The sequence below is a fragment of the Perca fluviatilis genome, chromosome 20 (genome assembly GCF_010015445.1).
Source record: "Perca fluviatilis chromosome 20, GENO_Pfluv_1.0, whole genome shotgun sequence".
In the NCBI taxonomy this organism is placed as follows: Eukaryota; Metazoa; Chordata; class Actinopteri; order Perciformes; family Percidae; genus Perca; species Perca fluviatilis.
This window is the reverse complement of record NC_053131.1, coordinates 8736985-8751534: the sequence shown is the minus strand read 5'-3', so window position 1 is coordinate 8751534 and position 14550 is coordinate 8736985. Positions and strand designations below refer to the sequence as shown.

Sequence of the window (14550 nt, the reverse complement as noted above, 5' to 3'; positions counted from 1 at the left end):
AATATACTGCGGGCGCCATCTATTGGTTCAAACAACGCATAGGCACGGTAGCCGAAAGAGGTCAGGTGACCAACGCGGAAGTGAGTAATCGGGATCAACATTGTAAACACTGTTCACGAGAAATAAGCATAGCAAAATAAGTGGCTTTCTGGTGCCTTTTTCTCCACCAATGACAGCATGGTCCGGTGTTTCCTGATCCACACGGTGTGTCCGGTCAGTGCTCTCGGTGCCGGGGAGAGTCGGCTGCTCTACTCCCGGCTCTTCGGCCCGGATGAAGGCATCTTTTCCGACCGGGAGCGAGGGCTCAGCCCGGAGGAGAGGCGACTTGTGCAGAAGGAGAGGATAGCTGTGGTAGCACGGTGAGTCGGGTTTTTAAAAAGGCTCTTTGAAGTTATTTATTCCTCTTGCTATTTTGACAAACACCAAGTTCTGTCTATTTTCATCTATGAATAAAATGCACCGATATAGACAATCCTCTTGTTATGTTTGTTAGTTCTGTCTTCGATAATCCCACAGGAGGACATGTGAGATTACATTCAGTTCCTCTAACGTTACATACGTAGAAAGATGATTTACTAATGTGTAAGCTCCACGAATGTTGGAGCTGCTGAAGGTGGAGCTATGGTCCGTGTATCATCCGATCATTTGTTTTTGTTTTCACATATGAAAACAACTCCTTTTTCCGTTTTTCCGTTTTTTTAGAAAAACAAAAAAACGAAATTATGACTTGGTTTTTTGGTTTTCCCGTTCTTGCCATAGACTGTTAATATTAACAGTCTATGTTAATATTAACAGTCTATGGTGGGGGGGGCCAAAAAACTTTTTTGGTTGGTGGGGGGGGGTAAAAAGGCACACTGTATTTGATTTAGCCTGTAAAATGAATAGTCTATATGTAAAATGAATAGTCTATATGTATGCTTTTTGTCACCTAATTATTTGGCTTAACTGACTGAAAAAAATCAATTGTAAAATAGCCTAAATGTAAACATGTTCACGCATTGACAGACAAAAGGCACGATCTGTTTTTGTAGGAGAGGGGAAGACCCATCTCATCGTTTAATCCTGTTGTGTTCAAAGTCATGTTAAACAATTTTTTGTTCCCAGTCAAAAATAAATAGATAGATAGATAGATAGATAGATAGATAGATAGATAGATAGATAGATAGATACTTTATTGAAGGTCCCAGTAGCTCATCATACATCACAAACAGGATCATAAAAAAAGCAACTCCACATGAATAGCATGGACAATAAAATAAAAAATACTAAATAAATTAAAAAAAAATAATACTAAATAAATTAAAACATAAAAAATCCACATGAATGTACTAAGGGATGTATAAGCATGATACGCTTGCAGTGATAGGGCAGGGACTGACCCTGTGATTCAGTATGAGATTGTGTGTCATGGTGGTAGTGCAAATAGGTCCAGTAGTGCAAGGATAAAGTCTAGAGACCAGCATTACATATGGACAATATAAGAGATCAAAAGTCAATGTTAGAGGTTTGAAGTAATAGGGTTACAGCCATTGTTCATGTATTAAGTTATGTTAGACCTCAGTCCAAGCTGGTGGGAGGAGGGAGGGAGGGATTGTGCATATATGGGCTAATATAGCCAGTAAACAGTAAACAGTGGGCCAGTGGACAGTCAGTACATAATTGTTATTATAGGAGGTAGTGGAAGTGGTGGAGAGGGAGGAGAGGCAGACAGACTATGCAGAGAAGTATCTCTCTCCTCTTCTCTTTAGTGAAGCATTGTAGAGTTGTCTGGGCCTGGGGACAAATTACTTTCTCAGTCTGTCATGACTGACAAAATGACCGTTCTAAACCTTTCACCTGGAATCACTTTGACTCTGTTTATCCGAGCAGAACAGCACCCTCTTCCTGTTTTCCGCTATATTGCATCCACTCTTCTTTCTGCATCCTGCTGATTTCTGATGGCACTCTGTTTAAAAAAATAAAAAAATAAATAAAGCATCACAGAGGCCAGTGGAGTCTGTCGATCTTCTCTGCGTTCGTCTCATTTGTTTTCAGTGTACGAGGATTTTATTTCCCAGCATGTGTGTCGTTTTCTCCTCTCCCACTGGATAACCTGATTTACTTCTCACTGTCTGTGCGGTGGGAAAGACTGACAATACTGTTCTACTGCTACATGTCAATGACAACAATTTGATCATTCATTTGTGTATTTTTCACATTCAATTTCTAGGAAAAAGGAGAAACGGACTTTCCGAACATTCTGTAAAAGGCCTCAGTTATACAAAGTTATTAATGTATACTCAGTAATGAATGTTAAAATGCTGCATCTGATTCACTGTAGCACAACGATAGGCAACTGGGCAGGAAGACCTTGAAGAACATGGCTGTTTGACTGAGAAGTTCTCAAATATAGTAATATATAATATAGATTTGCTTGCTTTCCTTTATTTCATATCATTGTAAAGCAAATGCCTCTGGGTTTTTAGTTTTATTTAGTTTTACACTTTACATCGCCTCTGTTAATCTATGATGGGAATTTGTCTTTAGTTTGAAATTTTAAGCACACAAAACACATTTAAGAACTTTACAAAAAGTAATCAAGTAAAAGGATAGTAAATATTTGTGTTACTTCCTGCCCTAATCATAGTTGATGTCAGGTGAAGTCTGGTTGCCTGCCTGGTTCTGTATTTCTGACCCTATCCCACTGCTCCTCTGGGACTCAGGCAGGTCCGCAGCGCCATCTCTCTGTCCCGGGAGGCTTCGGCCCGGGTGCTGGGGGAGACGGTGCCCGGGGAGGAGGCGCTGGCCCTGCAGGAGGCCGACAGCGGAGTGGTGCGTCTCCGAGCTGGAGACCCCTTCTCTGAGGAGATGAGCGCTCTGTGGCTGGGAGTCCAGAGTCTGGGCTTCACGCTGGTTTGTGAGCCCCATGAGAACCTCCTGCTGGCTGAGAGCACCCTGCGTAACCTGGCCCGACACTGCCTGGAGCACCTGCACATGCTGGGGCAGGGCAGCGAGGTGAGCACCGCACAGACAGGCTTCCATTCTCAGAAAGGGGCTCCAGTATGTGTTTGAGCACATTCAGGACTCGGCACCAAAGTGATCAAGTAGCACAGGGCAACTTAACGCAACGGCAACTCTCAAATGGCAGCATGTGGTAAATGTCTGCATTATTTCTGATACCTAAAGCTCTTGAATGAGGCTGACATGAGACTGTGGTCAGACCACTGTACTTCTATTTGTCCAACCTGGACTTGATTAACATGCAGACTTAATCTAGACCTGGTCTGATGTGATCTGGATGGGGAAAAAGCTTCTCAAAGTTTCTCACAAATACAGTTAATGTTTCACAGGTCTGACAGGGGTTTTAAACAGTCTCTGGAGTCTCCATGTTAATAAACTCCAGGACTGAAAAGCCGTTTGACTTGCAGATACATTAAAATGCCCACCATTAGAAACCATGCTCGTGGTTAGTGTTTGGGTGGCTACAGACAAATTCTTTGTGGCCTAACTGTGTTGGCTGGAGAATAAGGTCAGACCATTGTAACAAGTGTTTGTACTTGAATTCAACAAGCTGGCGTGTCTGGCTGTGTTCACCGTCCTGTTGGCCAGTTGGCGAAGCGGGGATTAGAGGAGGACCAGATTGCTAATTGCAGTTTTAGTTCCGTCGCTGCTATTTGGGACACACATTTTAGCCTAGTGATACAGTACAGGCCAAAAGTTTGGACACACTCATTCAATGCGTTTACTTTATTTTCATGACTATTTCCATTGTAGATTCTCTTTGAAGGCATCAAAACTATGAATGAACACATGTGGAATTATGTACTTAACAAAAAAGTGTGAAATAACTGAAAACATGTCTTATATTCTAGTTTCTTCAAAGTAGCCACCCTTTGCTCTGATTACTGCTTTGCACACTCTTGGCATTCTCTTGATGAGCTTCAAGAGGTAGTCACCTGAAATGGTTTTCCAACAGTCTTGAAGGAGTTCTCAGAGATGCTTAGCACTTGTTGGCCCTTTTGCCTTCACTCTGCGGTCCAGCTCACTCCAAACCATCTCGATTGGGTTCAGGTCCGGTGACTGTGGAGGCCAGGTCATCTGGCGCAGCACTCCATCACTCTCCTTCTTGGTCAAATAGCCCTTACACAGCCTGGAGGTATGTCATTGTCCTGTTGAAAAATAAATGATGGTCCAACTAAACGCAAACCGGATGGGATGGCATGTTGCTGCAGTATGCCTTCAATTTTGAATAAATCCCTAACATTGTCACCAGAAAAGCCCCCCCACACCATCACACCTCCTCCTCCATGTTTCACGGTGGGAACCAGGCATGTAGAATCCATCCGTTCACCTTTTCTGCATCGCACAAAGACACGGCGGTTGGAACCAAAGATCTCAAATTTGGACTCATCAGACCAAAGCATAGATTTCCACTGGTCTAATGTCCATTCCTTGTGTTTCTTGGCCCAAACAAATCTCTTCTGCTTGTTGCCTCTCCTTAGCAGTGGTTTCCTAGCAGCTATTTGACCATGAAGGCCTGATTCGCGCAGTCTCCTCTTAACAGTTGTTCTAGAGATGTGTCTGCTGCTAGAACCCTGTGTGGCATTCATCTGGTCTCTAATCTGAGCTGCTTTTAACTTGCGATTTCTGAGGCTGGTGACTCGGATGAACTTATCCTCAGCAGCAGAGGTGACTCTTGGTCTTCCTTTCCTGGGGCGGTCCTCATGTGAGCCAGTTTCGTTGTAGCGCTTGATGGTTTTTGCGACTGCACTTGGGAACACATTCAAAGTTTTCGCAATTTTCCGGACTGACTGACCTTCATTTGTTAAAGTAATGATGGCCACTCGTTTCCCTTTACTTAGCTGATTGGTTCTTGCCATAATATGAATTCTAACAGTTGTCCAATAGGGCTGTCGGCTGTGTATCAACCTGACTTCTGCACAACACAGCTGATGGTCCCAACCCCATTAATAAGGGAAAAAATTCCACCAATTAACCCTGACAAGACACACCTGTGAAGTGAAAACCATTTCAGGTGACTACCTCATGAAGCTCATTGAGAGAACACCAAGGGTTTGCAGCGCTATCAAAAAAGCAAAGGGTGGCTACTTTGAGGAATCTAAAATATAATATATAATATAATGTTTTCAGTTATTTCACACTTTTTTGTTAAGTACATAATTCCATATGTGTTCATTCATAGTTTTGATGCCTTCAGTGACAATCTACAATGTAAATAGTCATGTAAATAAAGAAAACGCATTGAATGAGAAGGTGTGTCCAAACTTTTGGCCTGTACTGTATATAATCGACAAATCCCATGAAAAGACCAAAACCAACAATGAATAGTTGCCAAAGCCTGAAATATCGTATTCCTTTGTGAGCTCCATTGTTGTCCAAAAAACTATTACAACCCATCAACGAGCTGCACTGTACCACTGGGTGACATGTTCCTTTATTACCATCAACACACACACACACACACACACACACACACACACACACACACACACACTACTACTACTTCTACTACTCCTCACTAGAGAACCAAATGTGTATCAATCCGCTGCTGAAAGTAGTCCCCAACACCTCCATTATTTCCTCCTGTTTGAGTAATGTTTGCTGAACTGGATGAGTGTATTTTCCTGGCGCAGCTTTAATTATATTGTATTCAAATGAAACCTTTTGTAGCTGAGTGTCTTCACATGTTCAAAGGCCCTGAAATCTCTTCAACCACACAGTTTACCTCCACAGAAGAACGGTTGCTGCGTTGAGCGTTTAGCAATGCTCAACAGCAACAACTCATTATACGTTATGGATACGGCAATACAAAAAGAAAAAAAAACAGGCAGCAGTAATGAAATAAGATTGCAGCCGTACAGGTTTTATTACCAACTGTAACTAACTGCGATCGTAGAAAGGTCTGTATGGCTTTCCAGATTGGATGTCTACATGGGAAAACGGGGAAAGTACCTGAGCTCTCTGGAGGGCTTCCTATTGGCCCTTTTCCATCACATGGTACCTGCTCGACTCGCCTCGACTCTACTCGCCTTTTTTGGTTTTCCATTACGATAAAAAGTACCTGGTACTTGCTAACAGGTACTTTTTTTAGTACCACCCCAGTCGAGGTTCCAAGCGAGCTGAGGCGATACCAAAAGGTGACGTGAAAGCGACAGAGGGGGGGTGTCCTGAACAAACCAGCTGTGTTTTTTTTTTTTTTTTCTGCTTCCAGCTTCATTTGAAACAAAATGTGTCTTCTGGCTGTGGCAACAACAACACACCTTCCACGTTCTGTGTGTGTGTCGTGTTAGGTCACGGCAGTTTACTGCGGTGCCGCTATGACGACCAGCCACGCTGAGGCGCTACTAAAATCTGCGATGGAAAATGGACGCACAGTGCGTCGAGGCGAATTGAGCAGGTACCATGTAATGGAAAAACGCCATAAGAAGCTTTGTGCTGGGCAGAGACGTGTATGATGGCCCTACAGTGTTATCATTATACTATGTTTGTTCGGTTTACAGTTTGTCTATTTTGTTTTATGGTCTTATACAGTATATGGTTATTGTGTCATCTTTTGTTGTAGGGATTGACCAATTATCGGCCTGGCCGATTATCTGGGCCGATATTTTGCAATTTGTGGATTACCTGAATTTTCATGTTGCGAATTGTATGTTTTGTATGTTGTTTAAAAAACAAATGCAAATTGTTAGCCACAGAAAAAAAAAGGTCACTAACAGCAACCCTTTCCCTCCAGGTTCTGCTGAGGAGCAACCGCGTGGATGCTCTGCTCAGCCGCCTGCTTCCTCACGGCCAGCTCCTCTTCCTCAACCACCGCTTCGCCCAGGCTCTGGAGAAGGAGGTAGCCGCTTACATGGCCAAGTGAACCAGAGCAGCCCCCGGTGTACCACGTCCAGTCCGAGGCTTATTACCACGAGCTGGGACTGCCGACGTTCAAACAAATTGGCTGTTCACCACTGGCGACATTTCTGCGGCGGCGGTAGAAGGAGAACGGACTGCTTGGCAGCTGCTGCTGCTTGTGATTGCACGAGGTAGTAAACGCACACAGAGTGACAACCTATCTCCCTCAGCCACTTGCAGCTCACTGTTGACTGTTTGCTGCGTGGGAGGCTTCAGTTCAAATCCCATTTGTCAAATTGAAGAGTGAAAAGGGAAAAAAGTGGCAGATTAAAGAGTGCAGCTGAAGAGGCCAGTTAAAAGCTTACTCGTCAACATCAAAGACTCTTTATCTGATTCACAGTACTTGAAATGTCACGGTGGGACCTTGAGGAGCCAGACCAGACCTGTTTTGTTTGAGAATTCTGGGAATATAAATGAATCTCCAAGTGCTTTATTGCCTCACTGTGACTTCTAATGCACCTTTCGTTCCTTAAAGGCGCTGACACACCAACCCGATTATCGGCCGTCGGACGCCGTCGGCCTTCATTTTGGCCGATTTGTCTTGTCTCGGCCTACTGGACTCAATAGCGAATCAGTGCACGAGAAAACCGGCGCTGACCACGCCAGTATCTTCTTATTACTAGCCACGGTATTTTCTTCCGTTCAGCGAGTAATGACAACAACGATCCTTCTTGACTACTATCAACGCTCTCTGATGAAAACAATGACTGACGACAGCGTGCTCTGTGTTTACTAGGTCTAGAGAGATGTTCCGTCATTTCCGGTTTTCATTTTTTGGGCAACAATACAGATTTGCGGCGCCTGCTGTTATGGAGACGTATTACGTCTTGCGCACGCGCAGAACGTACGCTCAAGTCGGCGTCGCTTCGGTGTGTTCCGAGGCACTTTTTTTGAGAGACAGGAGCCGACTGATCAGCCCGACTGCCTTTTCTGCCGACGGTCGGCCGTCGGGTTGGTGTGTCAGGGCACGGGTACGAGGAAAGCAGATATTTTCTTTGTGATTAACAATTTTCATTTATTTTAAAGATTATTTTTAGGCCTTTTATTTGACAGGACAGCTGAAGACATGAAAGGGGAGAGGGGGGGGGATGACATGCAGCAAAGGGCCGCAGGTCCGAGTCGAACCTAGACCCGCTGCGTCGAGGAGTAAACCTCCTATATACCAACTGAGCTATCCGGGCAGAACACAAAACATACCTTCGTCAGCACCACCCACCCAGACAAAAACTGTAAACCAAATAAACATATGTAGAAATGACACCACCATAAGCCCATCAGACACGTCTCTCCCCAGCACAAAGCTTCTTAGGAGCCCTCCAGAGAGCTCAGGTACTGTCCCTATTTTCTAGTGTAGACATCCAATCCAATTTTTTTTAAATGTTTTTGTGCAGTACAGAGTATGATTCATCTCACATCAACAAACCGCAGAAATGAAGCGATCAAAGATCAAACCAAAAAACATCATCATTCTTGAGACATGAAATGTTATGAAACCAAACTGAAAAAAAAACTGAATAAAACAGGATATGGTCAACTGCAGCTGAAACATCCAGACACAACCAATAACAGATGTAATGCTGTACCTACCTTGTGAACATCTGTTGTACCTCCGACTGTGCCCCCCCCCCCCTACCCCCCGTGAAGCCCGACTCTCCTGCTCCTCCTCCCACTGGCCTCATAAAAGCCTGACACTTTCTGTTACCGCCAGCCAAATCCAAAACCAGGGCCGTGATTTGCTTTGATCTTCTCCTTTTTTTTTCTTCCCGTATTACAAAAATAAAACTCTTTTTTAGCATTACCCAAGGCGTATTCTTTGAAACTTGTGTAGCCTACTCTGCAATCAAGGACACGCGGTGCGTTTTTTTTTTTTAAAAACGAGGCACCGGGGATCGTTCATTAAAAATGATAGAACACATGAGAAGGATTTAGAGGTTGTGTACATCTCATGGGGAATACAAAAAAGACCTAACTTCAGCTGGATCAAAACACCTGAGAACTGAATAACACAACTGAATCAGAAAAGCAGAAAGTTGGAACTTTCCTGCATATGGTCTGGGAGTGTGAACAGGTGCATGAGTTCTGGAATAAAACAACATCAATAATATCTGATGCGATAGGATGTTGAATTCCTACTGACCCGATTGTTCTGTTACTTAATGATGACTCTAAATTACACCTGATTGGGAGACAGAGGAAAATCTGGCTACCCGGCTCAACTGCAACCAAGAAAATAATAGCTCAGTGCTGGCTCCCCCCCCTCCACTCCCTTTGTATAAAACAGTGGTTGGTGTATTTTCTAGACATAGTTATGCTTGAGCTCTCTACAGCAAGGATTAACAAAGCCAAGTCATCGACTATAGACCAATGGAGAAACACAGCAGCACAGGTATCAGTCCTAATGACCTCAGCATCATAAGAACTAGAGGAGAGGGACTAGGCAAGGTGGGATTTCTGTTTCCAGAGGGTGGGGGGTGGGAGAGGGTTGTTGTTCTTGTTCAGTTGTGTTTGTCTGTTCTATATGTTCAAAAATATTTAAAAAAAAAACAATAAAAAATTGATCTTAAAAAAAAAAGAAAAGCAGTAAGTTCCACTATAGGACCAGCAGAGGGCAATGTTTAACTTATTTTTTTATTTAGGATCCCCATTAGTTGTTACCGTAGTAACAAGTATTCTTCCTGGGGTCCACACAAAAGATGAAACATAACAAGACAATCAACGTTACATTAATACTTCCATATTGTCAATCCAATAAATAAATGCTATATAATTAATAATTCCACATTATCAATAAAATATAGTTCTACTGATACCTTCACATTTCCTTCTCAACAAACGGTTGACACAAGTAACCAATGGACAGGTGCCAGTGCACACTAGTGTCTGTACTGAGGTAAACAGCAGAATATGAATCCACGTTCACATCCTCACTATCATATGCAGTTTAAGATGATTTCTTTTGGACTGATTACAAATTGTACTCCCTTTTTAAAACTGATCTCACTTGTAATCTGTGTTAAATACAGTTATAATATGTTCCAATTTGACATCGCCCTATACATTACAGTTTTCTTTATGGCATTAGTTTTAGGTAAAGGTAGTGTGAAGCGTCCCATAAAGGCTTGCCTAGTGTTGTGATAGTGCCTGTTTGTGTGTGTTTTTTGTTGTTGTGTTGTGTGTGTGTGTGTGTGTGTGTGTGTGTGTGTGTGTGTGTGTGTGTGTGTGTGTGTGTGTGTGTGTGTGTGTGTGTGTGTGTGTTAGCTGTGAGTATAAGTGTGTAGGTTTCCTAGAGACACAGATAATTATTATTTTTTTAAGATTATTTTTTGGGCTTTTCCGCCTTTAATTTGACAGGACAGATAGGTGAGAAAGGGGAGAGAGAGAGGGGGAAGACATGCAGGAAATCGTCACAGGTCGAATTCGAATGCTGGACCTCTGCGTCAAGGCATAAACCTCTCATTATATGTGCACCTGCTCTACCCACTGATCCAACCCGGCCACAAGACAGATTTGTCTTATATAGTGGACCAGGCTATATGTCAGTCTTTCTTCTAGCCTCATCCATAACAGCCTAGCGTGCATCCCTTCAACACTGCTCCTCATTGAGCAGTGAAGAGCAAGACGGGCAGCTCGGTTCTGCGTAAGCTGGATCTTTTTCATTTCTTGTTTAGCAGCACTAGACCAGATGGCGTTCCTGTCAGTGTCGATGTGCAGTCAAGGACATTGTGGAGAAACCAAATAGTATTTCAAGTACATTTTGAACTAAAGGCTTTCAGATGCAACCTTCTGAAGGATAAACCTGGCTGTATTGTATACTGTACTGCCAAAGGTATGCAGACACATCTGACACAAATTATTATTCAAAGCAGAGTCATTTTATTTGTCTTACAACATGTCTGGTAGGGATCTTTGATCTTTAATCTCAAATTAGCTCTTTGAGCAGACAAACGACTTTGCAGTCAAGACTTGTCAACTCCAGATAGTTTGTAGTTTGTATAGATACATTTAGTACTGATTAAAGTGCTCATATTATCCTCATTTTCAGGTTCATAATTGTATTTTGAGGTTATATCAGAATAGGCTTACATGGTTTAATTTTCAGAAAACACCATATTTTTGTTGTACTGCACATTGCTGCAGCTCCTCTTTTCACCCTGTGTGCTCCCTGTTTTAGCTACAGAGTGAGTCTGTCTTTTTGTCTTTGTTGGGAGTCGCACATGCTCAGTAGCTAGGTAAGGACTACTAGCCAGTCAGAAGCAGAGTATGAGGGAGTGCCACGCTAGCAGCTAGGCGAGCATTATAACAAAGTGACGCACGTTTGTCTCTGAAGTAAAGGCTGGACTACAATAGAGCTGTTTGGAGCAGTTGGTGAACAGTGTTTTCTGGTGGAGATGGTAAGTCCCTTTGGGGGGGACTTTGGGCTTTTTCACTTTGTAAACCTATAACATGCACAAAAAAGATATAATACACAATAAAGGAAAGAGAAAAAGCCAAAATATGCATAATATGAGCACTTTGACTCTTGAAATATGACAAACCGGGGCTTCTCCACTAGGGGGCAGTGTGTAGCCAGACATGATGAGAGCGGCAGTCTAATAATAAGAGACAGATAGTGACACTGGAGCAGAAATCCACTGGCAACAAAATCAGGAATGCTGCGGCTGCTTCGAAACAATTTAGAAGGAGCCGCTAAACATCAAACAAACCGCGCTGAGACTGTTTTCATGTGTGTGAAACCAGTTTGTAATTACAACCAATTAGTGATGTAAAGACATAGGAAGTTGATCTTTGCCTACACACAGCTGTTTGATAAAATGCACGAGTTAATGTCAAGTGGAGATTCAAATTAGATTAGATAACGTGCTCCGCGTTTCGTTTGTGTGTGTGTGTTTCACTTTTATCCCCCGTGATTGTTTGTAGGCAGGGTGATCAATGTAATAACTTATACATGTGTAGCCTGCTTTAATGTGGAGTTGAAACGAAAACCTGAACACTGTCGGGCTTCAGTAGCACTTCCAGAGGGGATAAATTGAAGGCCATTAACTGAAGTACATACAATTCTAGATCTGCATCGATTAATCGATTAGTTGTCAACTATTAAATTAATCGGCAACTATTTTGATAATCGTTTGAGTAATTTTTTTTTTGGGGGGGGAAGCAAAAATTCTCTGGTTGAAGCTTGTTAAATGTGAATATGTTCTAGTTTCTTTATTCTTCTATGACAGTGAACTGAATATCTTTCAGTTGTGGACAAAACGAGACATTTGAGGTCGTCATCTTGGGCTTTGGGTATTCTATATCCAGGACGTTTCATTTCTGGGATTGGTCAGGTGCCGCCACAAATTCCCCCGGATGTCCCTCTTTTTGGCCGGATGTCCGTCACCTTCCGCTTTCTTTGTGTTGTAATTTTAACCCCCGGTGGATTTGTGAGGACTATGGTTAACTGCTCCTCAGATCTCTGCAGGGTAAATCCAGACAGCTAGCTAGACTATCTGTCCAGTCTGAGTATTCTGTTGCACGACTAAAACGTACACATGGCGATTGTGATTGGTTTAAAGAAATGCCAATAAACCAGAGCACGTTTTTCTCCCATCCCGGAATGCTGCGTGGACTGGTCTGGCAATGCGAGACTAGGCTTTGGGAAACACTGATCGACATTTTTCACCATTTTCTGACATTTTAGAGACCAAAACAACTTAATCGAAAATGAAACAAAATCGTTAGTTGCAGCCCTAGAAAATTCTCACAGCAAAAACAATCCTGTGCCATTCACCGACTTTGCGTAGTGGTTTTTAGCAGCCCGGCGTTGAAAACAACCAACCAGAAGGAGAGTTGGGCCAGTTTCTCTCGGGGACCCAAAGGTCAAACTGCATGAGGCAGCAGTGCCAGCAGATCAGAGGCAAAGTCTGGGGAGCTGCTTTGTACATGAGCTGGAGGGCACTGCTGACTCACTGACAGTGGTGGAAGAAGTCTTCACATCCCTTACTTACTACAGTAATACCACACTGTAAAAAAAGTACTTTGTTACAAGTAAAAGTCCTGCATTGAAAATATTACTTAAGTAGAAGTATGTAAGTATCATGAGGAAAATGTACTGAAAGTATTAAAAGTAAAAGTACTAGGGCGCCCGGATAGCTCATTTGGTAGAGCGGGTGCCCATGTATAGAGAGTTTACTCCTTGACGCAGGGGGCCCGGGTTTGACTCCGACCTGCGGCCCTTTGCTGCATGTCGTTCCCCCTCTCTCTCCTCTTTCATGTCTTCAGCTGTCCTGTCAATAAAGGCCTAAAAATGCCCCCCCAAAAAAAGTAAAAGTACTCAATGCAGAAATATCCTCACATTTTAGAAACTGGAAATGATCACAATCACCATTCCAGCTGGACTTGTAGGCCATTATACTGTATTGTTGGGTAGTTTAATTTATAATTAAACATCGTATTTGATAAACTATATGTGTTTTATGTGCAGTAACTAGTAACTAAAGCTGTCAGATTAATGTAGGGGAGTAAAAAGTACTCTCTCTGAAATGTAGTGGAGTAGAAGTAAGTGGCATGGAAAAAAAAGACTCAAGGGTTACACTTTACTTTAAGTTTTCTACATAAGAGTGACATGACACTGTCATGAACGTGTCATAAAACATTATAAACAAGTCATAAACGTTTATGACATAACTCTTTTTTAGTAAGTGTCATTTGATTTTGTCATGACACGTTAGGGTTAGGGTCAGGGTTCATGTGTCATGACTGTGTCATGACAGTGTCATGTGAGTGTCATGTATTCATGACAGTGTCATGTCACTCTTATGTAGAAAACTTCAAGTAAAGTGTTACCGACTCAAGTTAAGTACCTCAACAAAAAAAAGTACCTCAAATTTGTACTTGAGTAAATGTATTTAGTTACATTCCACCCCTGCTCACTGAGTCATGAGGGAAGGGCCTGCGGATCACCTCATACTTGGATGGTAGGGGAGCGCAGAGGTTGTCCGGCACAGATGTGAACCTTCTGAGCTGTCTTCTCCATTCTGCTCCCCTCCCTCCCCTCCCCTCCCCTCCCCTCCCCTCCCCTCCCCTCCCTCCCCTTCTTCCTCTCTGTTTCCAGCTGCCCTCATATCCACTCATCATCCTTCCAGGCTGACCAGACCAAAGCTGACATTGTCACAGCCCATCTCAGTCACTCGCTCAATCTTTTCTTCTTCTTGCGTTTTGTTCACTCCCTGGAACCGGCCTGAAGCTCCCAACAAAAGATTTTCTCATTGAATTTAGAGACTGGCCATTGAATATGCCAAGTCCTCGAGTTTAAGGATTTTCCTCTTAATATTTCTTCTCCTGCCTCATTAGATGTATCCCTGACTATTGTATGGCTCATGGCGAGAGCACTGGGGAGAAAATGGGCTCAGCTCCAGCCAGGGATACAATATGAATTTCAATGCGAGTTGACGACTTATTCACTTGAGCCTCTGTCAGGGCATGCGGCGTGAAATACCTGAACGTCACAGCTCCCATTCATATACATCAGGCATCATTTCTATTCCCTTTCATGCATACATCTTGAGAATTTCAAACATTCCTCTCATAGGCGAATGCTAAGTGGAGTTTCTATTTGAGTGGAGGTTGAGGAATGCTCAGTGATAACAGCTAAACGCACTCATATTAGGTGTC

General features: G+C 42.9%; 1 protein-coding gene across 1 annotated transcript; it reads left to right on the top strand.

Moving 5' to 3' along the window:
• Positions 1–25: 25 nt before the first annotated feature.
• ap5s1 (adaptor related protein complex 5 subunit sigma 1) lies at positions 26–7326 on the top strand. Its single transcript, XM_039785091.1, has 4 exons — positions 26–80; positions 177–359; positions 2703–2994; positions 6734–7326. Exons 2-4 carry the CDS (start codon positions 178–180, stop codon positions 6860–6862), a joined length of 603 nt encoding a protein of 200 aa, XP_039641025.1. The 5' UTR covers positions 26–80; position 177; the 3' UTR covers positions 6863–7326.
• The last annotated feature ends 7224 nt before the right edge of the window (positions 7327–14550 follow it).